This window comes from Echinops telfairi, unplaced genomic scaffold (assembly GCF_000313985.2).
Source record: "Echinops telfairi isolate 266 unplaced genomic scaffold, ASM31398v2 ScPeMD7_60;HRSCAF=208, whole genome shotgun sequence".
Taxonomy (NCBI): domain Eukaryota; kingdom Metazoa; phylum Chordata; class Mammalia; order Afrosoricida; family Tenrecidae; genus Echinops; species Echinops telfairi.
The window spans coordinates 15,877,120-15,901,845 of NW_022103958.1; the positions used below are offsets into that span (position 1 = coordinate 15,877,120).

At 49.3% G+C, this 24,726-nt stretch overlaps 1 protein-coding gene across 1 annotated transcript in view; it reads right to left on the reverse strand.

Annotated features, from left to right (window-relative positions):
- Positions 1-239: 239 nt before the first annotated feature.
- TRIM44 (tripartite motif containing 44) overlaps positions 240-24,726 on the reverse strand; it is a 180,317-nt gene continuing 155,830 nt past the window's right edge. Inside the window, 2 exon segments of the mRNA XM_013006068.2 lie at positions 240-3,456; positions 3,914-5,849. Coding sequence (XP_012861522.2) covers positions 5,822-5,849 — 28 coding nt within the window. The 3' untranslated portion in view covers positions 240-3,456; positions 3,914-5,821.

Genomic DNA, 24,726 nt, shown 5'->3' on the forward strand with positions numbered 1-24,726 from the left:
ATTCTGCTCAGAAACTTGAACCCAGGAATGGTGTTTTGAGGAAGAAACCTCTAATTAACCATGATTGTCCTTTGGCCATTTGGCCGAGATCTCCCACAGCACTCTGGGGCGGCCAGACAGAGTCAATTAGCCTCCTGCACCTCAGAACCGAAGCCAGCTCCACCCCAGCTATGCATGCAGACCATCAGGAATAGTTACACCTCGCAGGGGTCTTTGTGCACAATTCTGAGAGACAAATGGTATTTCCAGTAAGAGTTTATTGATTTCCAAAAGCACAGGGGCACGGAGTCTGCACATTCTGGGATAGCGGTAAATCTCTTACAAAATAATTTACAGTATGAACATGATCTACTGAAACGTTAACTCAAATGTGTAATTCCCTGGAGAGGTTGTGTGTTCTCTTGTTTAGCTCAAAGGGTGGAAGGGGAGATGACGGAGGCGGGACGGGGCTGGGCAGCAAGCAGGCAGGGGACGAAGGATTCCTTGGTGTGCTGTCCTGTCCCGCAGTGCAGCCTGTCAGGTGGAGAGTGGCCCGCGGCGCTCGGGCACCTGCATGCACACCTGAGTCTTCATTGTCCCCTGCCTGCTCTGGCCCTCGCTCGGGCTTTGGTCTCTTTCTGTTGTTTCTGAAGTCCTCTCTCGGCTCGTGGTTCTCAGGAATGGGTTTGGGAGCATGGAAGAGAGGAAGCAATATTACGGAGTCTGAGGCTTCCCGGGGGAGGGGTGGGGGTGCCTTTACATCTGCTCTCCATCACGAGGTTCTTTTTCATAGAGACGCCAGGATGTGCGCGGCACAGTGACCGTGCAGCTGGGCTCGTTGGAGGCAGCTGTTCTTCAGTACTAAGCTCTGGGCTTGGTGCTTTCTCGGACACTGGGAGAAGCAAGGGGCCCAGATCTGCTCTGATCTAGCGGGCAAAGCTCCTGCCTGTCTCCTCCCATTGCTGTGATGATCCGCCAGCCCTCAAAGCCTCACAGTGTGCTTGAACAGGAAGGTGAATCTGACTGATGTTGCAGAAACAAGTTTGAAGAAACCAAAGGGACTTTACAGTTTACTCCTCCCTCTGCCTTTTCGGACTGCAGGGAATTATGTGCACAGGGGCCAGACTGCTGACTGAAGTCCCAGTTGACATTAGGACCCCGGGCCTTCAGACTCCAGGGCCTTCCGCCACACCCCACTCACTCCTCACTTAGCGACAAGGTTAGGTTCGGAAGAGCAGCCTGTTTAGGAGAAGCTAGTGCTATGGGAAAATGGAAGCTACCTCCCCAAGCCTGTTTTCAGACCATCTGAATTTGAGTGTTTTAAGTTTAGAAAGTATGATCAGAGGATTAACAGCTGTGATTTACAGATCTGCTCATCAGTCCAGTTACGGAGGATTCCTCTGTGGAGGAGCCTCGGAGGAGAGACAAAGCTGAAGAGAGAGAGGGAGAGAGAGAGAAAGAGACAAAGCTGAAGAGAGAGAGGGAGAGAGAGAGAGAGGAGAGAGAGGAGAGAGCGCTTCCCTGGGGAGCCCCCTCCAGCACTGTGTTCCGTATTCCTGACCTGGGGCCTGCTCCGAGCCCCGAGTGTGCCAGCATTCCTGCAAGGGCACCGGGAGTCTGGCTGAATGACCAGTCCCGCTGAGACAGAGGGCAAAGGCCATTTCAGCTTGAGTCAGGATGTCATTCAAGTCACAGGCATTTCTTACAACACTCTCTCGGTGCCTCTTCTTTTCCTCCCTTCCCAGCCTCACAGCCATTGCGAGCTGCAGGACCTCAGGTTTCAGGGGTGCTGGGATCCCAGATCGGGCACCTGCTGGCTTGGCACTGCACCCCTGCTGGCCGGGTAGCTCGGCCCAGTTTCAGTGGTCCCTGGAGGGGGAAAGACTGGGCAGCCATTGCCACCAGGCCTGTCCCTCACCAGTGTGCGAAAGACTTTGAACTGTGGTTGTGGGGGGGCAATGTTGGAATACGAGGCAGTTGGTGAAGGTGAATGAGGAGTGGGGCACGTGTCCGTTCAATGCCTTCAAGGGGTGCTTTCCCAGGGGTAGCGTATTTGCTGGGACCCAAGCTCTCTTCTGGTTTAGGTCAAAGGCATGAAGCCCTGAGTATGCACTATTGGTTATTGGGAGGCAGCTATTTCCTACATAGAGGAAGAGGACTTCCAAGGCCTGGCCAGTACTGCAGGTTAGTGGGCTCGGGGCTGTGGCCACAGGAAAGACCTAGTGGTTAGCCTCTGAGGTCCCCCAAGTGGCTGCGTGAAGAAGCAACATCTGCCCCCGTGTCAGCAGACGTTTTGGAGTGGGTCTGGTGTGCAATTTCTCTCCGGGCTGTCACTTTGGCTCAGCACTTTAGGAGCTGACAACTTTTGCCAGGGAGTTGCGCTTCTTGTGAGCATCTTGTAAGCAAGCAGCTAAGCTCCAATTATCTGGTGACACTTGTAATCAGGACTGGCAGACACCTTTGCAGTGGCATGCAAGATAATGAGGGGGTGCTTTGAGTTGCTGTAGTTCTTAAATGTAATGTGTGTCCTAGGGCCCTTCAAAACGTTTTTTTAAAAAGTGCCATTATCTTTTCACTCCATTTTTTCCAAGACCTTTTGAAGCCCCCCCTGGTACCTATAATTATAAATCAAATCAGGTATTGGCTGGGGAGTTCAGATTCACTAGACTTTGAACCGCAAAAGCACACGATGGGCCAGGCTTACGAAAGACCGAGCATTTTCTTTTCTGCATCAGTGAGACAGCTAGTATTTTCAAATAAACTTAGAGTGGATAGCAGAACACCTTTTATTTTGATTATTTCTGGAAAGTTCTATACTCCTCAAGGCCTAGGTCTTATTTATGGGAGGTGATGCCAAAAAGGCATGGCTTTGCCAACTCCTGGGATAGCCCAAGTTTCCACCGTGGACCGGAGCACCTGCTGAGATGCAGGAATAAGGCTGTCTTGATGGCATTTCTTGATGGCCGCCAAACATCAGCTACTAAGTATCACCTTGAAAACAGAGTGTCTAAAGTGGGGTGGTGGGACTTCAGCGGGGGAGCCTGAGCCTTGCCCTCTCTTGGGCTCTTAGGTGCACCAGGAGCAAAGTGCACGGTGAGATTTGCCCTCAGAGCCAGTCAGGGAGAGCTGAGTTCAGTTGCCCTTCCTGGCTTTGTAACTTGTGGCAGAGGACTCTTGTATTTCACACTGTGTTTATCATGGGCCTGGCTCCTAGCAGGTCCTCACTACAGGACAGTTCCCTTCCTAAGCTGAGCTTCCAGCACGGCTTAGAGTTGCCTTAGACGTACGATGTCAAATCAAAGGGCAAGCCCTTCTTAGCCTGCAGACACTCGACACTGGGAGGGCAGCCAGGGGCAGCTGGGAGTACCTGATTGAGTCTGGAGAGTTCCCCGGCCTGCCTCCTTTGATGACTCCTCTGGGGTTGCTGCAGCCTCCGCCCACCAGGATCCACGTTTGTGCACTCTGTCTCGTGTTGGCCTGGCAAGAAGGAAGGCCCACAAGAGGCTGGGCTGAAGGCAGAGTGGTGCGCTCCCGTTTTTTTTTGGGGGGGGGGGCGCCTGCAGGCAGCCTCTGAGTCCTTATAATGATAGACACCAGCAGGAACTGAGGAGCCTGGGCAGAAGCTGCCGTGCTGTGTCGGACGCTTCCCCGGTTAAAGTTTTATCAGGTGCTGAAGACAGCAGGAGCCCATAAAGCAAATCTGAGTCCCTTTCTACGTAAAAGCAAGAGAGCTTTCCTTGAGGGCTACAGAGAGGGGGTAATTTATGACACCGGCTGGTGTGTACACTTACATTTCTGTTCATACCCACGGCATTGAGGCTCTGATTTCCCAAAATACTGACTTAAAGTAACCTCATTCAAGGAGATACGAGGGAATCAATGGCCTGCCCGATGCTAGGACGAGGCTCCGAGCTGGAAAGGGGAGAGTAATTACCAGAGAAAGGCATACATTTCCAAATCTTAAAGCCTTCAGGATCTTCTGATACTTTCACTGTTTCAAGCATGGTTTCCGGTCCTTCTCTGGGGCTAGTTTCATGGCATCTCTAATCGTTGAGATGCCCAACTCTCTAGTCTCTGCAGACAGTAAAGCAACAACATTGGCTCAGCCGTTCTGGCAACCACTTTGGAGAAAAACACTTTTAAAAAAAACTTTTATTTTTTAACAGCCTAATCTTCTGTCAGCAATAACAGGTCGACATCTGCAGTGGGCTGTGTGGTCTTAACCTGGAACTGGAGAAGCCTGGTAGCTTCCTGACCCCAAGAGGAGACCTGACTCACAGCATGCACAGGAATCAACAACGGCAAATAGAGGGGCTCTTCCCCAAAGCCCTCCTGTGCACCCATACGGTCGCCTCCTCGGAAGAGAGCGGGTGGGAGGTGGGGGGTCGGGGTCCTACACGGCTAGGCACTGAGGCAGCAGCAACCCCAAAGCCAACGCAGGTTCTTATGGGACTTTTCAGAAGTGACCGTGGGAATACCGCTGATGGCAAGCAGGGGAGAAGGACCACAACCCCCCATTTGCAAACGAGCATGACCTCTGAAATCTGTGTTAGCAGTGTGTGTGCTGGGCCTGCGATTTCACAGTGCCGTTGTCAGAGAAAAAAGAACTCCTATCCAGTGCTCCAAACCTCGCGCTGAGTAGGACGAGCATCTCGGGAAGCTGCAGGGCTGCTTTCTTAGCTTGTAGGCGTCTACTCCCTTCTCACACCCCTGCTTCCTTGGGGTGAGAACATTTCCTGTATGATGTGATCTGGGGATGGGGAGAGGCGAGAATACCCCAATCTGGGTTTTTCGATCCTTAACATGTAAGAGGAAGAGGACTTGAGTCGGGGGTGGGGGGTGGGGGGGTGTTAAATGCCACCAGAAGAGGGAGCCCCGCTGGAGTGTCGGAATGGCATAGCTGCTCCACTCAGGACGGGAATGACAAGAATCCCCCCCGCAGCATTTAAGCCAAGTTAGGCTAGGCGGAAAGCCAAAAGCCTGAGCTGAAAACTCCCGTTGGGTAATATATATTCCAGCCTGCCCTGTGGGGGGAGACCCAAAACCCTTTAGATTGACCCAAACAATTCAGACCCTTTAGTGATTGTTTTGGAAATACAAGCAATTTTGGTTGAGAAAGACTGAATTCCACGTTTAATCAGACCTTTTTGTCCGTGGTCCTCTTTCGTTTTTAAAAAAAGGTCATTTCCTTTCGACCTCCTCCCCAGTCACTGGATTCACCCACAGCAGTGAATTATGAATCTGAAGCCCTCTGTAACCTCACATACTAAAAACATTTCCACGTCTCTCTAACGCTTAGTCCTTCCCTCCACCCCGTTTTCAAGCCAGCCGCCTGATGCGTGCATGGCGCTCTCCCGGGGTTGGAGCTGGGCTTCTGGAGAAGGTCGAGGTGGAGATGCGGCCACTCAGCCCCACTTTGCCCTCGCTGGTGTGGTGCTGCAGTCTGAACAGCGTGGGGTTTTCCTGGCCGGCTGGGACAATGCTGACTATCCTTCAGGAGGATTCCACAGCCTCACTAGCGAAGCTCTGTTAGAGGGGCTGCCTTTCCCAAGTCTGTTCAAAGCAGCCTGTGAAGAATTACCTGGAGGGCCCTTCTTAATTGTACCTGGTGGATCAAGTTGGCAATTTCCCCTGACCTACCACGGCCAAACAGAGGCCATATGCGGTCCGTAAGGGTACGAGCCGGTCGTCACTTGGGCGGACATATGGCTGCTGCGGAGCGGGGGACACATGGGGGAAGAACGTTTGTTGCTGGGCAGCTTTCGCAGAAATCAGAAGCTGGTACACACACGCTGTGACATACACACGGGGGAGGGATGAGCATCCACGGGGAGGCGAGCCTTCAGGTGTCCTCTTCCTCGCTGGCACCGCTGCAAAGGAGAACGAGAAGCCGGTGAGTGAGAGCTCACGGCCAAGGAGGCAGTCAGCAACGGGTGGAAGCCCAGACTTCGTCATCAAACTTGGGGATTCGTATGCCGGGTGCAGCCCCGAGGAGAGCACCTGCCAGCAGTGGGGCCTTGGGCTCGTCACTCAGCTTCCCTAAGTGTACGTTTGTTTATGGACGGCAGGGGCAGCGATGGCCATACAGCCTACTTTCTTGGGTGAGGGAGTAAATAAGACAATGCATGTAAAACGCATACTGCCTGGCCCACAGCAATGGAAACCGTTCGAACCACAAACCTGTGGCAGATGAGTCCATTTCAATGCACAGCACCTGCCCAGAGGGTTTCTCAGGCTGCAGTCTTTACAGAAGCAGCCGCGTCTTTCCCCTGCAGAGCGGCTGATGGGTTGGAACCGCTGACCTTTCAGTGAACAGCTGAGCAATTAGCGCTGTGCCACCAGGCCTTCCGGTATGAAGTAAGTGGGTGGCTATTTAAAGGTGCAGGTGAGGGCTCACTGTTTTTGGGTTGTTTTTACTTACTTGGTAAAGATGGCTAGTAGAAAAAAGGAATTTGACTTCTCCTAAGCGTGTCATATACTATTAGGAGGAAGAAAACAAAACAAGGCGAGGCTATCCATCATCTCCCCAATGGCATGTCGCACTTGGAATAAAGTCAGGGCTTCAGCTCTCCCCACCGGGGCAGACAGTGCATTTTGGAGAAGCTACTAGCAGCAAGCTCTCCTGTTAGTTTTTAATCTCAGCACTGTTTCTTTCTTTCACAGCCCTTAGCAACTCCTATAATTGTAGGTACACACTCCCCACCCCCAACCGGGGCTTAAAGAGTAGCAAGTACTGTACAGCTAGCACAAGTACGATGGTAGGCACACGCGTGTGTTGATTGTGTGTTAGAAGGAGAAAGGCAGTGAGGAAGAACAGCAGCAGAAAAGGAAGACAGTAACAAAGGGATGCAGTTGGAAACGGCCGGCCTTCACTGCCCTGGCCAGGGCACTCAGGACCGGGCCCAAAGGGAGGTGCGAAGAAGCCCCAGAGGCTTGCAGAACCACAGGGCCCTGGCTTCCTGGCTGGGTCCTGGAGCCCCTGGGCGCTGCCCATGGCTTGTCTGCTAACCAAAAGGCCGCCCTCCAAAGAAAGACAAGCCAGCCAAGGAGCAGCCTGAGGGGCACCATTCGTGGGTCACTGTGAGTTGGAGAGGGCTGGCAGGCAGCTGTTGTGTTTTTGTGCTGGCTCTGTCCAGAAAGAAACCTGCTGAGAGGGGACACCGTGCATCTGGGGCAAGAAGGTGACCGGGGCAGGAGGAGGCAAAAGAAGCACACTGGCCTAGGTGCTTTCCATCCACTCCCAGCAGTCACTGTCCTGCAAACAATGATCAGAGTCGGCCTGGATGGAGCCCTTACGGTGTGCCACACCGATTCTTTCTACTAATCAGCACAACAATGCTAGGAACCAAGGCCAAGGTTGTCCCTGTTTTCTGGATACAGAAAGTGAACCTCTGCAAGAAGTCAAAACTAGGTGACACAGCACAGTAAGATGGCAGCGTTTCGATTCAAGGGCATTCTCTTTTAAGGTGACCAGATTTAAAGCAGGACACCATGGACGGGGGGTGGGGGTGGGGCGGCGCGCTCTTGATTAAACATTTGGTCTTTATGGACCAGATAGACCGTTCCCTAGCTTGTCGTGCATTCTTTCCAAAAATCGGGACTTTTTAAAAATGCCAAAAATCGCAACTGTCCCACCAAAAGTGGGACATCTGGTCACGTTATTTGGTCCAGGGAAGTCTTCAAAAAGCTGTCAAGCTGGAGGGCTTGGGTGGGTGGGAGAAGCGTGTCCTTTGTTGGAAGCAGGAGGCAAGAGGATGAGGCCTGGTGTGCAGCAGCTCCCAGCTCTGGCCCCTACAACTGTCCTCTCAGAAGAGGCTATCTAAGTCCACAGAGGGTCTGCGCTCTTTTGCAATCCTTTGTGGAAAAATGTAAGGGAAACTATCCAGAGCGATAGACGCCTTGTGCTTCTGAAGCATTTCAAGGTAGGGAGGCCTGGAAATTAAGGCAGCTGTATTCGAGGAGCTGAAGCAGCTAACTCAGCAGCCCTCCCGGTCCCACTTTGCCTCCTCCCACCCCCTTTCCTGCCCGTGGCCAAGTCACAGGTCCCGGTGCCTGCTGGGAGGCCTGGACAGTAGATTGTCATTAAGGAGCAAATGGAACAAAGGGCCTTTCAGAAAAGCTGCTCACCAGAAACAAGGCCGAGCTGGAACTGGCGCCATAGCCACCGCCCCCACCCTGCTTGGTATGATAGCCAAGCAAACGCCCATTGCTTTCTAGTCCCTTTCTACTTTCAACATGGGAGGTCTAGCATGGTGACAGTGCTCCTGCCCTGTGACTTGTTTTCTGGCATTGAACTTGGGGTCCATGGTCCAAAGGGTTTTTGAACCTACTGAGTCTGTGTACAAAGCTGTCTCTGTGTTCCTTGGTCTTGGAGTGGCCATGATTCCCATCATATTTTCAAAGAGGTCAACAACCCTCGAAAGAATAAGAGTCAAAGACAAATAAAGCAAATTCCTCTGGAATTACTAGGTTCTTCAAGACTGTGGAGCAGGCTTGGGGAAGAGGTCAGAAGTCCTGGCTAGAAGGTCGTTTCCCTTAAGGAATCCTCCTTCTTGGGCATAAAGATATATTTCATTGCACAGTTTAGAAACATGAGCCCCTGGGTTTCTGGCACATTGCTTAAGAAGTGCTTCACTTCTTATTGTCTGCTGACCGTTTACCCTCCTAGGCATGCTGTAAAGCACAGCCGTGAACAGGAGGACTCTGTAGTTGCCCTGATGGCGCCTAGTCTGAGCAAGTGAGTACATGTTTACCTCGACGTCCCTGGGCAGTACCAATGGTGTGCACTGGACGACTACCTTAAAGGTGGTCAGTTCAAACCCATCCAGTGGCACTGTGGCAGAAAGCCCTGGGGATCTGCTTCTGTAAAATTTAGAGCCCGTGTGTTAGACGGGGTTCTCCAGAGAGATAAACCAGATTGCTGATAATTATAGATACAGATATAGATACATAACACAAGAAGTAAACAGTTAAATTACAAAGCAGTTATACAGATAGATATATAACACAAGAAATAAACAGTTAATTATAAAGCAGTACAAATGGCTCAGTACAATTCAAATGTGTTAGACAGTTGTGAGACACTGGCAGTCCTTCAAGTCTTGAGGGCCACAGGCAGTCCTCTGTAGAGATTCAGGCTATCCCGGCACAGGCAGCAAACAGCAAGGCAGGTCACCAACAGTCAGTCAGGTCACCAACAGTCACTCCTCAGCTCAAGAGATATAAATTCCAATTGTGTGGTGAAGCAGGTCTTGAAGGAACCTCAAATTACAGCAACACCGTCTACAGGTTAGGTGGCCCACACGTAGCGTAGCTTGCAAATTGAGGCACAGAACAAGCAAGGCAGTTGCACACTGGTCCAATGATCCAAGAGCAAGAGACAAGAGAGGCGAGGCTCGCGGAACCATCTCTCCCCTCCGCCCTTCAATTAATCCCACACATGTTTATCGGCCAGGCTGGCACAATAACTAACTACCTCAGCCCTGTTTTCAAAAGTGGGTGATCTCACCCCTGTGGGGTGCTGGAACAATCCGGAGTGGGCTGCAAAAGTAGAAACTTAAGACTTTATCTTGGGTTATGATCTAGAATACAAAGTTTTTAATTACTGGGGGCACAGAGTAAATTTTTCTCCAAAAGGGGAAGAAGGCCAAACAAGTTTGGGAATCTATGCCCTCGCTCATGGGCAATGCTTTAAAATTCATCCTGACAATCAGTCTTTTAATTGGTGTATTTAGGGCATCGACATATAATGTAGTTATTGCTGTGCTGGAGCTTAGATGTGCATCGGATATTAATTTTGCCTGCTTTTCTGTGGGATAAATATATGTTTTTACTGTATTTTTAATAATTTTTTCAGTGGTTGCTCTGGGTACTATATATATTATCACAGTTTACTAGTTTTGACAGTTTACTAGTTCAAATGAAGTACAGAAACTCTATCTTCCTTTTTATCCCTTTATCTTCCCATTTGTAATTGTCTTAAATATTCCTGCCACATACATTCAGAATTACATTAAACAGTGTTAATTTTTTCTTTTGTCAAATGTAAATTAAAAACGGAAGAGGTGAAGGAAGGAGTATTGTACTTACCTATCATTTTGCTCTCATCGTGGTCTTTGTTTTTAACCAATGAAGAAAGAATACTTAGTTTTAGAACTAATTATAATAAGGTGTTGTAATAGTCTAGGTACTTTAGAGAAACAAATCCACAGCAACTCATGTATAAGAGAGTTTTATGTAAAGAAAGTGTGCATCACGAAAACATCCCAACCCAATGCTGCCCAAGCCCACAAGTCCAACATTAACCCATACCCAACACCAGTCCACAAAGCCCTCCACCTCACAAAACAGAGGCAATGATGCCGACTGCAGGAGGAAAGCTGAGTCAGTGAAGGTATAAGCATCTCAGCACTAGCAGCGGTCTCCACACGGCTGCTCCAGCACCCAGGGCTGCATCGGGATAGGTCCATGTGGCTTCTCCTTGGGGATGTCTTGTAGGAAGTCAATCTTGCAAGCTGAAGCAGGGAGCTGCTAAGGCAGCTGCACCCGGTGCAACCATCACAAAGCAAGAGACCCAAGGACTAGAAAGGCGAGGCTCACCACCCACTTATCCCTCCGCCTTTCAATTAGCCCCACATGTGATTATCAGCCAGGTTGGCACAATTAACTAACTCAGGTGTCATTCCCAATAATGAAAGAAATGGGATCTAAAGGAATCCGTGACACAGGGCTTTGCATGAGGGCTGTGTAACAACAGAGTGTGAAGCACGGTCCCCTGGACGAGCCTCTTTCACCTTGGCTACAAGCTAGCCTCCCTGCAGAGGACTTTCAATAGTCTGTGTAAGTCCTCACTGTATTTAAGTGAAGTGACATCGTTTTCTACCTTGGCCGTTTCTCCTCTGCCTTGGGAAGATCTACCAGTCACAATGAAATGTGTGATTGGAGTGGGACTCAAGGGTTATGGAGATTCTTTTTGTGCCTGTGTATTTTGAGGTTAAACTAACGGTGTTGGGCAGACCGTCCATTCTGTAGTGGGTCTTTGCCGTTGAGAGAGGCAAATGGCTTTGGAGTCACACAGACTGAAATAGTTTCGGATTCATACTTTGACACTAGTGCACCGGGGGACCTCTTTTGCTCTCAGTTTCTTCACAGTCATGCTAGCTATTGTACAGGGTTATGGTGAAGGCTTTACAATGCAGGTCATCAAAAACTGTTAGGCCCCTGTCTCAACTCAACTTGGTTCCTACACAGAGTCAAAGCCTACATACCTCCTTCTAACTTTTCTTCAAGGGTCTTAGTTTTGCCATCTGAAACATTGTATACAGGGCACAGGGGTGTTCCTGTCCCCCAGCTGCCCTGTGTGTTCACTTGGGGAGTTACCTACAACTCTAGGGCTAATGAAATGCCGATGCTGGATTCAAAGGCTGGGTGTCATGATTCTGACTTTGTTATTTGTCAGGTCTCTAGAACGGGCAGTCCCTCCAGAGCTGGGGACAAACAGAGTAAAGCCTGGTGAGCAAGTCTTATCTCAGTCGTGGACTGACCTAGTTTGAAGTGCTGCTACAGGCAAAGGAGCCCAGGCGTCACAGTGGGCTAACGACGGGGCTGCTAATCAAATGGCTAGCACTTTGAACCCACCAGCCACTCCCGGGAGAAAGAGATGGCCGTCTGTTTGGGTAAAGATTCGCAGGCTTGCACGCCCCATGCAGCAGGTCTACACTGTCCTGCAGGGTTACTTTATGAGTCGGAATGCACTTGAAGGCAGTGAGCTCCCTTTTGAATTTTAAGGAGGCAGCACTTATGGTTCCGTGTAGAATTGATTTCCAGATCCCATCATGGAGCTGACCACACTGATCTTATCATGGCAGAATCCTGGCCCAGCCAAGGTGACATGAGACTTAACTCTCACACCAGTCAATGCACCACCCACCCGTCAATGGAGGCCTGCGAGGTGTGGTGTGGAACAGGTTTCAGCAGAGCTTCTGCGTTAACATGGAACAGAAAGAAAGGCCTGGCATGTTACTTTTGAAAAGGGCCCAGGGAAATTCTATGGAGCACTGTAATCTAATCTACAAGTGATTGTGGGCGGAAGCAGGGGCAGCATTTCCTTCTATTAAGCATGGAGTCATCACGAGTAGGAGGCAGAGTCGATGGCAGCTAACAAACAATTTTAAGAAAACACACTTCCAGGTCCTTCACTTTCATACGCACTCTTCCCCCCAAACTGACCTGCTGAGGAACATGCGTGGCACTTGTTAGTTCTCTCTCTAGTTACCTCCACATTCACAACCACCTGCTCCTGTGTCGAGGATAGAGTGCACAGCTCCCACACTGCTGAATTACCAGTTAGGTACCAAAAGGTTCGCAGTTCAAAACCAATAGCTGCTTTGCAGGAGAACAATGGTCTTTTTACTCTCCTAAGGATTTGCAGTCTCAGAAACCCACAGGAGTTCTAACAGCAAGCCCTACGGGGTCACTTTGAGTTGGGATCGACTCCATGGCAGGGTTTGGTTTGGTTTTGACTAGTTCCATATCGCCTTGTTTCTAAGAGAAAGATTGATGAGAGTTAAGGCAAGAAAGAGCGAAGAGACGATCTCTTATGCCATCCAGACAGATACTCTTGGTAAGCTTGTGTGCCTATCTATCCCTACTTAAGGATTAAAATTCAGAAGTGAGATGGCTGCCATGGGTGTGCATTAATATGTTCATTAGAATGTCAAAAAACCCATGAGATCAGATTTGATTTAATCTGCTGATGTGATTAGGGAATATTACCTGCAAATTCAATACGCTCAGCCCGCAGTGCGAGGTTTTGACAAAGACCTGTATCTGAAGTCCATGTAAATGACCCAACATGTCGGGATTCACACCCGTGGCTACTATCTCAATTAGAGCTATAATTTCAAAGTCATCTTAAACATGTGGAAGGAAACACGTGGTTGCTTTCTGAGCTCTGGTAGGAGGAAAATGCTTGGCTCTGGGAAGGGGAGCTCAGAAAGCCTGAGCAGGAGTGCAGAGTGAGCCCTGGCGTCACCCTGCCAGTAGCCAGGGGCTGAGGCCCCCGGGATGCTTGTCTTCTCTCTCAGTTGGCCCTCCCATCTGAGGAGGAACCCTACCCACCCTGCTGTGACATGGAAGGCGTCATCAGAGCATGCCTCACGCCCCAGTCACATCCAGTCTGCAAACACCTGCTGACCGGGTGATTATGACTGAGGAGTGCTGCGCTGGCTGACCATTTGTTAGCCAGTCCATACAGTTAGGCAGGTCAGCCTTTCTGCTACTGTCCCCAGAGAGGGAGGCGTATGAGAGGCAGTTAGCACCCTGACCGCAGCACGTTGAATCGAGTCTCTCCCAAGCATCCGGCACAACCTCATTGGGTCTGGCCTCACTATGCCTGCAGAGTCCTTGCCTGCTTATTTATTAATTGTTGTTGCAAAAGGGTTGCGCAACTCAGGCGGCTGGAGAAAAGAAGCAGATCAGCAAGGGAGGAACGTTAGATTCAGCTGAGAATCAGAAGAAAAGTTTCGTGTTCTCCAAAATTAAGCTACCCCGGCATTGTACCAGGAGCTAGTCGCACAAGTCTTAAGCGTTCAGCACCTGAGTCTGTTGCCTGCCTCTCTCAGTAAGTAGGGTAGAGCCCTGCTCGGGGAGATGAAGGAAAAATTCAGATCATTAGACAGGGCAGAGCTGCCCCTTCTGCCCTTCACTCAACTGCCCCAACAGCCTGGGCTGAACGACGTGAGGGAAAATCTAAAACAAAGTCCCATGTGCTCTGTGTATCCCAGGAAAAGCCTGGTCAGAAGACTCGGGAGGTCCAGCTTAGATTCTTCTGGGCATCTCGGGACCCAGTTTCCTCAAACGGGAATTTGGGATGGTTTGGACTAGTGAAATTCAGGAAATTCCAAACCTGATGGTGTGAAAGCTATGCTCCTGGCTAACTGGCACACTTGCTGAGCCTACTGATTTGTTCTCATTGATGATGGTCTCTCTCTTGCTTCCTGGGTCCCTTTCTGTCCTCTTCAATCTGAATGGCGGTGACTTACCTGCTATCAGTTTTTCCATCTTACTGGTTGGGCCCAAACCAAATGAAGGGTGCAGCCTGGTCAGCACCTTCTGTCTGATCAGCATCAGCCCCGGGAGCAAGCTCTGCCCTGCTCGGGCGCCCGTGCTGGAAGTCAGCATGTCTGCAGCCTCACTATACCTCCCTTCACACACAACCTTCCTCTCGACTTTATCCCATGAGCCTTCTCTCCTTCACTCGTGGCTACTGGGCACACAGACCGGGCTTCACGTCCCGGTACACAATCTCACTCAGACCACGCAATAGCTATGCGGTGGCCCTAGTCCCTCCACTCTGCAAGTGAGAAAGTGGAGGCCCAGAGGGTCTGACTGACTTGCTCAAGGCAAATGCTTGTAAATGGTAGATTGAGGTTATGCAAGTAGACTCCAAGAACGCTCTGCAATCAAACTAGATGGCATGAGCCTCTGTCTTTTTGATATCCAGTTACCCGTCAATATGTAGTTCCAAGTAGATCCTGACTCAGTTTCGTCCCCTGAAATAGGGTGCTACCAGGAGATGTGGCCGCCAGATGGGAAGGGCATTAGCCAGGTGTATTAGTCTAGGTACTTTAGAGAAATCCACAGCAACTCATGTATGAGTTTTATGTAAAGAAAGTGTGCATCATAAAAACATCCCAACCCAATGCTGCCCAAGCCGACAAGTCCAACATTAACCCATTAACCCAACACCAGTCCACAAAGTCCTCCACCTCACAAAACAGAGGCAACGATGCCGACTGCAGGAAGAAAGCTGAGTCAGTGAACGAATAAGCATCTCAGCACTAGCAGCGGTCTCCACACGGCTGCTCCAGCACCCAGGGCTGCATCGGGATAGGTCCATGTGGCTTCTCCTTGGGGATGTCTTATAGGAAGTCAATCTTGCAAGCTGAAGCAGGGAACTGCTATAGGCAGCTGCACCCTGGTGCGACCATCACAATGCAAGAGACCCAAGAACTAGAAAGGCGAGGCTCACCACCCATTTATGCCTCCGCCTTTCAATTAGCCCCACATGTGATTATCGGCCAGGTGGGCACAATTAACTAACTCACCAGATAAGGATAAAAGAGGCGAGGCCAGGAGCAGGAAGTGCAGCCACTGGCCCATCCTGCGGAAGCACAGAGGGCCTCTGAGAGGCTTGGTCTTGGTGTGGCCTCAGGTCCACACGCCCATCACAGAGCCAACTTTGATCCCCAGGTACCTTGCAAGCTGCTCAGTTCTGACAGGTGCTGTCCTCTCACTGCGCAGGGGCTGTGTGCCTGGTGGTGGTGGTGGTGGTGACAGCAGCAGCGGGGGTTAGTCTGATTCCGAGGTCCAGGGGAGCGGCCAGCAGGCCTGCCACACAAAGGGACTGGGACAGAGCCTTCCGGTGGGTGGGCCGTCTGCTCTCACATGTCCCTGCTTTCGAACCTAGTCCTTTGCTATGGCTGAATTTCTAATGGAATAATTTCTAGCCTTAAAAAAAATACCTTTTTTTTTCAAGTAAAAAAAGTAACTTTTTCTTTATTAGTGGTTTGTACTTTCTGAAGCAAACAGGTATTATTACTTTTTTTTAAAAGGAGGTGGTGGAATTCCATATTACCTAGCAGGGCTACTCATCATTACCATACTGATATATGTATATGATCTGCCCCTCTTCCATGCATACATGCAAATACATGCTTCACAGGCTTTCATAATCTGCCTTTTAAAACTCAATGATCAATTACGTGTATCTTTCCTTATCAAGAAGCACCTTTCTGTAAGATTAAGATTCATGATTGAATTGCTTGGATTTGTCACACCTAATGGGTTATACACTGGGCTGTTTACCCCAAGGTTAGCAGCTGAGACCCATCAGTCGATCCTTGGGAGAAAGATGAGGCTTTCTACAGCCTTGGACACCCACAGTGGCCATTAGTGTCTTCTGTCCTGCAGGGTTACTATGAGTCAGAAGAGACTCTCTAGCAGTGGGTTTGGAGTTGTGGTTTAATATGGGCTATTGAAGTTATTTCTACCTCTTCCCTATTACCTATACCCTATACCTATACCTGTGGGGGGAGGTCAGATTCGCAGGCATTCCCTCCCCTGAGGGAATCAGTTGCCAGACTGCTGTCTCATCCCTCCACAGGGGTGGGCCTGCTCCCTGCCTCTGGGGACAATGGACAGGCTCCTGTAGGAGGGGTTTGCACCCTACTGATAATGTTCCTATGGAGACCCAGAGACTAACCCCTAGACCACCCACTCATTGCTGTGTAACCTATAGTGCAGCCCCTTCCTGTGACGTATGTCTTTACCTGTAATTAGTGGGCTGGATTGCCCCCAAAAGGTATATAGGTGTGAGTCAGCAGAACTTCTCTCTCTGACTGAGCTCCTTGTTGCTCACTCCCTGGTCACTCCCCTCTCCCTTGTTCCCTTTCCCTCCTTCCCTTCCCCCTCTCTCCACGTGGACCACCAAGCTGGGCTGAGGTGAGCAATGTTGCTATGTATCATGCCTGACTGTATTATTGTATTATCTCTCATGCTCTCAATGACTTTAATATAATGCTTATATATCTCAACCGTACAATTGTGCATTACTGAACCCAGAAGTAGTATTACTGAACTCATAGGAGTAATCAGCGGGTGGGGGCTGGCCCCTCACTCTCCCTCAGCATCACTTATTTTTTTATTTAATACTACATATACCTCTATAAACAAATATTTGAATGAATCTTTGGGTTCACCTTCATAATGTCCTAAAGAAAAATTCCCTTCTAGGGAAACTCAAGGTGCCCTGGTGACTCCATCGTTAAGAGTTTAGGTAATAAACAAAAGGTCGGAGGTTCAAACCCACCAGCTGCTCCAAATGCCACATCTCTTGGCAGCCTGTTTCATCCGATGACAACCTAGGAAACCCGGTGGGCAGTTCTCCTCTGTCCTGTAGGGACACTAACTAGCAGCTGGAATTAACTGCCAGTGGGTTTGGGTTTTTGGTAAGGAAACTCCCTGGGTCACAGGACAGTTAAAAATCAATGCTATTTTTCAGAACAGTTTTAGATTACTGAAAAATTACCCAAAAAGTACAGAGTCCTCCTGCCTACTTTCCCATTAACAACTTATACACAACTGTATGGCACATTTCTCAGTCAACCAGTATCTATTCATTATTACTGACTACTCAACCACAACCCAAACTATAGGGTATATTTAACCCATAGTGTCCCTAAAATTACAGAGTAGAACTGCCTCTGGTTTCTGACGCTCTAAGTCCAACTCAGAGTGACCCTGTAACCAACAGGCACAACGCTCTGGGGTTTCTGAGGCTACACATCTTGATGGGAGCAGAAAACCTCATCTTTTCCTGTGGAGTGGCTGGTGGGTTTGAACTGTTGATCTAGTGGTTAAGCAGCCCGACACCTAACCCACTACATTACCAGGGCTCATTACTGGAGTCCTGATTTTACTCATATGTCCTTAGCTTGTGTCAGCCGCGACAGCACATCCATTTGGTCATCGTGGTTCCTTAGGCTTTTCTTGGCTGTGAGGATTTCTCAGATTTTGTCTCGTTTCTGGTGCTTCTTGATAGCTTTGTGAGAAGTACTGGTCAGATATTTGTGGAAAGTCCCTCAACTGGGATTTGGCCGATGTTTTTCTCATGATCAGACGGGTGTGATGGGTCTTAGGAAGGAAAGCGACAGGGGTCGCATGCTACCTAAGTTGCCCCCATCAACCTGACTCGTCACTGTTGAGGTTGACCTGGATCACTGCCCACCCCTGCTCTCCTGCGCACTCCACTGGAACCACCGCCCACACTTCCAGAGGGAAGAAGGAAGCCTCGAGGTGGAGGGCTTATGGCAGGTCATTCAAATTCTTCTGCACTGAGATTTGTGTCTTCCCCCTCATTCATGTAGCTCGGCATGGGCTCAGGGACCTTTATTTTATGCTTTGGGCTGTAATTCAATACTACTGTCTTTATTTTGTGTCTTAAAGCGTTCCAGGATTAGCTTTGGGGAACTCTTTTCATTTGACTCATGTGCCCTGACGCACGCCCACCACCATGTTGTTTTGTGTATTTCCTGTGCTAGGTCAGAGCCGGTCACATCTCTAGGAGCAAAGGAGGTCTTTCCCCCCTCTTCTAAATTGTATTTAGGTAGTTTATTGTGCCAACCTGGCCGATAAACAGATGTGGGATTAACTGGGGGAGATAAAGGCATGAAGTGGTTGGCTTACACACTTTCATAGGTGGGGGAAAAAATTCACAGGATTGTAGGGTTAAGGTGTAGGTGGGGAATCATCCGAGAAGAACACACGCCAACTCAACAGCTTCTCCGTGGCCCTTCTGGTGACGCCGCAGACGTTCCTCAAGTTGGGCAAACCCTTCTCTGTCTCCTGTTCTGAGTGGCTCCTCCCTCATTCACACACACTTCCCGCCCTGAGCTTCCTGATTAGGCCTCCCAACTGCTGTTGTCAAGTTAATCCCTTATCGACTGTTCTTAAGAGTATAATGTTCCAGGTAGCTCGGTTTTACTGGTTAAGGTTTTAAATGGTGTGGTTTCAAGGGGACGTCAGGGGATCGTTGGGGGTTGAGGCTTCACACTACTGTCGGGGCAGTAGTTTCAGGAGGAGGGCGGAATGCATTTCTAAAGCCATCAACTTGCTCCAGTCCATTCCAACTCCTAGCAACGCTCCAGGGCAGAGTAACTCTGTCCTTGTGGGGTTCGGAGACTATAAATCTTCAGGTGAGTGGAAAGTTTCGTCTCTCTCCCACAGAGCAGCTGGTGGTTTTGAACTGCTGATCTTATCATGGTGGGCAGTCTAACATGTATGCCACCAGGAGGGTGCGTTATTAATAGATGCCCTCCAGAAACAGTCTTTCACAGATGTACAATTACATATAGGTTTGTGAAGGCCTCTTTTCCTCAGCCCCTTGCTAACACCGGGCCACCCATGGAAAGCGACAGGGCACGTTACAGCGTGGATGGGTCTTTCTGTCGGTGTGGTCCTCCTCTCTGAATTAGTTCCATGTTACGTCCAGTCTCCTACGGAACCGCAGGAGAAAGTGCCACAGGGACAGTAAGCTTTTGCTTTCCTCTGTCCCATCAGCCCTCCAAACCCCTCCCCTGCCTCGGTGCTGCTACTTTCACACACTGCGGCTCTCCTGGGGCGAGGCTGAAATAAACCTTTCCCACACCTCCTAGTAGGGCCCGGCAACTCTGGGGGTGGAGGAGCAAGGAGCAGCAGCAAATAGCCCCAGGGCGTACCTTCCCTGCTCCCCACACCTTCAGAACATCCACCAGATCCAGGTTCCTCATCTTCTGGCGTGTGAATAACGGAAACCAAATCGCTCTCAAGCGGTTTCCTCCCACAGAAATCTTAAACAGAAGATTTAATAAAATGCTGGACTTCAAATTTCCTGTTGCCTCAGCAGTTCTGTAACTTACAAGTTACTGAAGGAAGGGGGAGAAAGGATCAATAAATAAATACACTCTGACGCTAATCTCTAATCTCTGGATGAATAGTAGGCTCCCCCACCCCACAAGGGTCACAGAATAGTTCTATGGAGTTCTGAGTGATGACCCTGTCGGCCGTTAGAAGGTGGAAGCTGTGACAGAGCTTAGAGTTGCAGAGAGCTACGGATGCCAGCAAGAGCCCAAATCCATGTGCAGAGTCCCTGTGGGGTTTCAACCTCCTTTGAATTCCTTCTGACCTTTCTCCAGGGGTGACAGGTTTGCTCTCGGACAGAGTTCATTAGAGAGTGGATTACCACCACCTCCCTAACCAGCCCAGGGAGGAGCAATCCCCCTTAGGCATTTGCACAGGTGTGTCTCGGACAGCGCCTGGAGGACAGAGGTCCCAGAGTCATGAGTCAAGTCCTCCCAGTCTAGATCAGAAGGTCCTGCACCAATCTGTTAAGCTCTTCTGCCTGCCATAATGGACCTATCTCAATCCTGGCCCCATTCCATTTCTAAAGTTTCTCGACAACAGTGAGGTGTGGATCTGCTGCCCATCAGGTTTCGGTGCGTTTCCTAGGTCATCCAATGTCTTACTTAAGTCTCCAGTTCTCTACCAACCTTTGAATGCCATTGTGACCTCGTAGGACCGGCCTTCCTCATCCAGATAATGTGTTGCTTCTTCCTGCTTAAGACTTAATAAACGTCTTAAACGGAATTATTGATGTTTGAGGCTTCTTTTGTATTTTCAAATAAAACATATCACGCTTCAAGACCTACTGCTACTTTCCTTACATTGCAATGGGTTATGAATGTGGAGTTAGGAGCTAAACACCTGGTTTGAGACACAGCTCGGCCACATCACTAGCTGTGGCACTTTGAGTTCAATGTACTTGCCTAGAAACGGACGACAATAGTTCTCTCTCTGGACTCGTTGCTGGGGGACTGAATGAGCTGACCGTGTGGAAGTGTGCATGGCATGTGTACTGAAAGCTTGCCATGGTACTTGGTACATACTACGTGCTCCATGTCATGTCAGATGAAGAAAAGGAAACATGGAGTGAGACTGGCCAGAAGTCAGTTTCTAGTTCTAACACACCACCCAGCTGATGTCGCCATTGCTTCTAAGACTATCATTTACTAACAAAAAAGAAGGGCCACTTCTCTGAAGACACCCTGCGGTCACTGGATTGTCCTCTGTGTTTGACAGCAGGTTGTCTGTTAATAACAACAATAACCACTATTACCTATTGTGGTGATTATATAATCTGTTGTCTATCTGACAAGAGGGAAGGGGGTGGAGTTTAGCCTGTCTGTCAATCAGGATATAGCCAAGGAAGCCTCTTGGCTGTCTCCTGAGCACTCTGGGAACTCCTGTATTTCTTCCTTGTAGAGTCCCGGGAGACACTTTCTCTCTCAGCTCACTCCCAGAGAGACATTGTAGCTGACCAGACAAATGGAACTACCATAGCCGGAGCTGAAAGAACCACATGGAGACAGGCTGATGGAAGTCAGAGCCTTGGAGCTGAAGGAACCATGAAGAGACCCTGCCACTGCTGAGATGCCTCTACCCACACTGGACCCACAAGACCTCCAACCCACTGGCCTGTGATCTTCCTGCATTCAGCTTCATTGCATGTGCTTCTTGAGTCTGAAGAGGCCTTTATAGATTGGTATTGGACATATGGGCTAAAATCGGGCTTATGTTTGATCTGGACTGGGCTGGGATGTTTTCTCTAGTCAACCCAGACTAACACACCTATTTAGTACTTTCTATGCACCACACATGTGTTCAAAACCTTAGGGATACCACGTCCTGACCCATCGAGTCCAACAGCAAGTTCTGCTGACTTACCAGCACAGTCAGCCCGAGCCCCTTCGCTCCTCCACCGCTACAGCCATCTCTTGCTTGAACGACTTCAGCTGCCTCCTGACGGGTTTCCCACTTCTATTCTTAAGTCCTAACTGTCTATTTTTCAAGCTGCATTAGAGTGATATTTAGTGTGCAGTATATTATGTTACTGCTCTATTTTACAAGCCGTCACTGGCTTTCACTAACCCTTAGTTTGGCTAAAGCACATGGCACAGAGACCCTGACAAGAGGTGGGACCTTTTTTCCTTTCCCACCTGCTGCGTGCCATCTTCTAGCCTCACTGGGAGTTTTTGTTGTTCCTCAAATAGCCTAAGCTTGTTCCTGCCATAGGGAGTTGGCATTTGCCTTTCATTCTCAAAAACTCTTCCTTCCTTTCATCTCTTGGAATGACTGACTCTTTAACATTCAGGTCTCTCCTTCAATGTCACCCTGACAGAACACGTTCTGGACCAAGTGACCTCCAACCTCTGTCCACCTCTCCCCTGCCTGCATTATTAGAGTAGACTGTTGTTTTACCATCCTACCCCTGATCACCATCTGGAATTCTGTGGAGATGAAGCAGGCCCTTATTTTGCTTCCAATTAGAGTACCAGCTCCTGGTAATGGACCTGCCACCCGTCAAACCTCAGCACTTGAACAAAAGTACCAGTGAATGATCAAAATGAACTCACCACACATTATCACTGCATTCTCGAAAATAAAAATGATCATTCCAAAGGCTTGGGGCCAACTAAGAGTAGCTTGCTGGTCTCTGAGATACTGCCCAGGAGTCCACGGATGGCTTACTTCCACAGGTGAACCCGGGATCCCCTTCTTCAATAACTGTCACCATAAAACTGCCTCATCCGGGGCTAATGTTACCGGATTCTTTTGCTAATTCATTGTAACATATAATACCCATTTTAGTTGTTTTTTGTCAACCAGCAGAAGACAAGTAGTCCAGATTCAACTAGGATGGGCACACACACGTGTGAAGCCTTTCAGCCAAGGACTCAACTTACTGACACACCACCGGACACTTTGTACACCTGCACAGTGGATTACAGATGGATGGCCCTTTCAATGGAAGGACACAAGAGTTATAGCAATCCTGAGTCTTATTTCATGCCTCTTTATGAATATATATAAATTTCTTGTCTATTGGCCCCCAAATCAGCCCATAAATCTGAAAACCTCCAGCTAGTCAGGGAGTCAGATCTGGGCCACCACCCTCTGGCTCTGTGTGCAGCTGGGGTTCTCTGTCCACAGAGCAAGGTGCCCCTCTTTGGGCAATCACAGTCACTGTGACCAGGCCCATACCCACATTGCAGGGACCAAGTGTGGATTAAAATGAACAATGCATAGTGAACAAGGGGGTCTACAATTCCAGAGCCCACTCTTGCAGGTAAAGGATGCAGGTGCACCTATGGACAGAGAATACTGTGGAAGACAGCACTGAAGGCCAAGCATGGCTCCTTCCTCCCCCAACAGGGGACCGACTCGACTCAGCTCAGTGAAGAAATGGTCCCATATGGCTTCCCTAGAAAGTAGCTACAGGAAGGGCAGTCAGTGTCCAGGCCTCCCTACTTCCGGGGTGAGCTGTTCTCCAGGCAGGCTTAGGTTCCAAAGTTAACCATCCACCCCTCACCCTCATGGTCTGTGAAACAAGACAGAAAAAGCTGTGTCAAGCCTTTCAGGATGAAGTGGAAATTCCAGGGGTTGCATTCATTGCTTCCTTCCCCCCCCCACCCCCCACCCGCAGAAGAAATATCACTGAATTCAGAAGGGGGAGCGCCAGGATAGTCCCTATGGGGGTAGTGAGAAATAGTAGGAAAGGTGCATAACTGAGAATCGGAGACGGAGTTTCATGGCAACACTCAGTGCACGTGGAGGGCTGTGGTTGTGGCTATTCAGAGCTTCCACTTCTGTAACGGAGGTAACGAAACATTCTGTGCATTCAGCTAATGGGTGCTATGATTATTCAGCAGGCTCTGGGCTCATCACTTCAGGCATTTCCCCATTCTGTCTTCACAATCGCCCTATGCAATAGTACTAACACGTCTGTTTCCAATCAAGAACCGGGAAGAGAGAAAGTGACTGCTCCAGGGTCTCTCACCCAGGCCTGGCCTGGTCTTCAAACCTGAGGAGGAAGCTCAATGATGAAGGTGCACGGTGGCAGGGGCCCTGAGGAGTCCGTCTAGCTGACTGTGTCCACCTAGCTCATTCCTCCTGTCTCAGCCTCCTGTGAATGTCTTAGCACTCACATCTGCTGATTGCTAGCCAGTCTCCCACAGCCCCAGAAGACTCAAATTCTACTCTGGGCACCAATTACTAGAAAACTTCCTCCTTGCTACAGGAAATTCAATAGTTTCTCTCTCTGAAAAAGAAAAAAAGTGCAGCTAAAGTTTTCAGTTTTTACAATTGCAGTCTGTGCCTTTTCTGTTAAAACCTAGCTGCAAGGAAATCATTTCCCCAGTTTTCCATCTTGGTTCTTGTTGACTCCACCAAGCATATGCCACGCACCACGTGGGCCTGCCAACAAGACATTCTCTTGGACTTAGGACAGAACCTCTCTGGGTCAGTTATTGATTTCAATTTCCCTCCCATCTTTCCTGAGGGAAAAAGCATCCTTTTAATTAGGTTGTATAGTAAATACCTCTCCAGACTTCAGCAGATCATTGCCTGATCTCACTAGAGGAGGGAGTTTGAATTAAGCCAAGACAGTATTCTCTGGTCTGCCTACAAGGAAGGAAGGATAAAGGTGGCCTGTCAGATCCTGGCTTTGCTCCTGCAGCCGCCAGGGGCTCAAGGACTCAGCAGACCTTAGTCTGGCTGTATTGTAAATGTCAGTCTCTGCCATCAGAGCTCCTGCAGGCTGAGTCTGTTTTTCATTCACCATGTTATCCCTGTGTTTAACCACACATCTGGCACTGAAGACACACTTAGTGGCCAGCATATAATTGCTCTCCCAATCTGTCTTGATGGAGGAAAGGGGATGGAGTTGGTGAGGTGCCAAGTGGGCATAAGAATGGCATGGGGCCAAGGCTGACCTCCTGACTTCATAAGGGAGGAGGTAAAACACACTCAACACCAGTCCAAGACAGCGTCTTAAGAGGCACTGGGCAGAGATGCTTCCCCTCTCCACCCCCTTTACCAATTCTGACACCAACTGCCCACAGAGGCATTTCCTACTTCTCTGCTGGGTTTGACGAGTCATTGCAATCATCACACACAACTCACAGACCACATTCAGATTATTGGCTTTATGAGGGAAGTTAACGGGTTACAATTCCAGATCAGAAATGTTCAGGATACAGCTTCCATTCAGAAGACGCACTTTTCAGACATGCCCCCAAGCATGCCTCTTTGCCCTTGGTCTATCAGCCACTCAGTTCCTTGACTTCTTCCATACTTGAGCAATATATATAT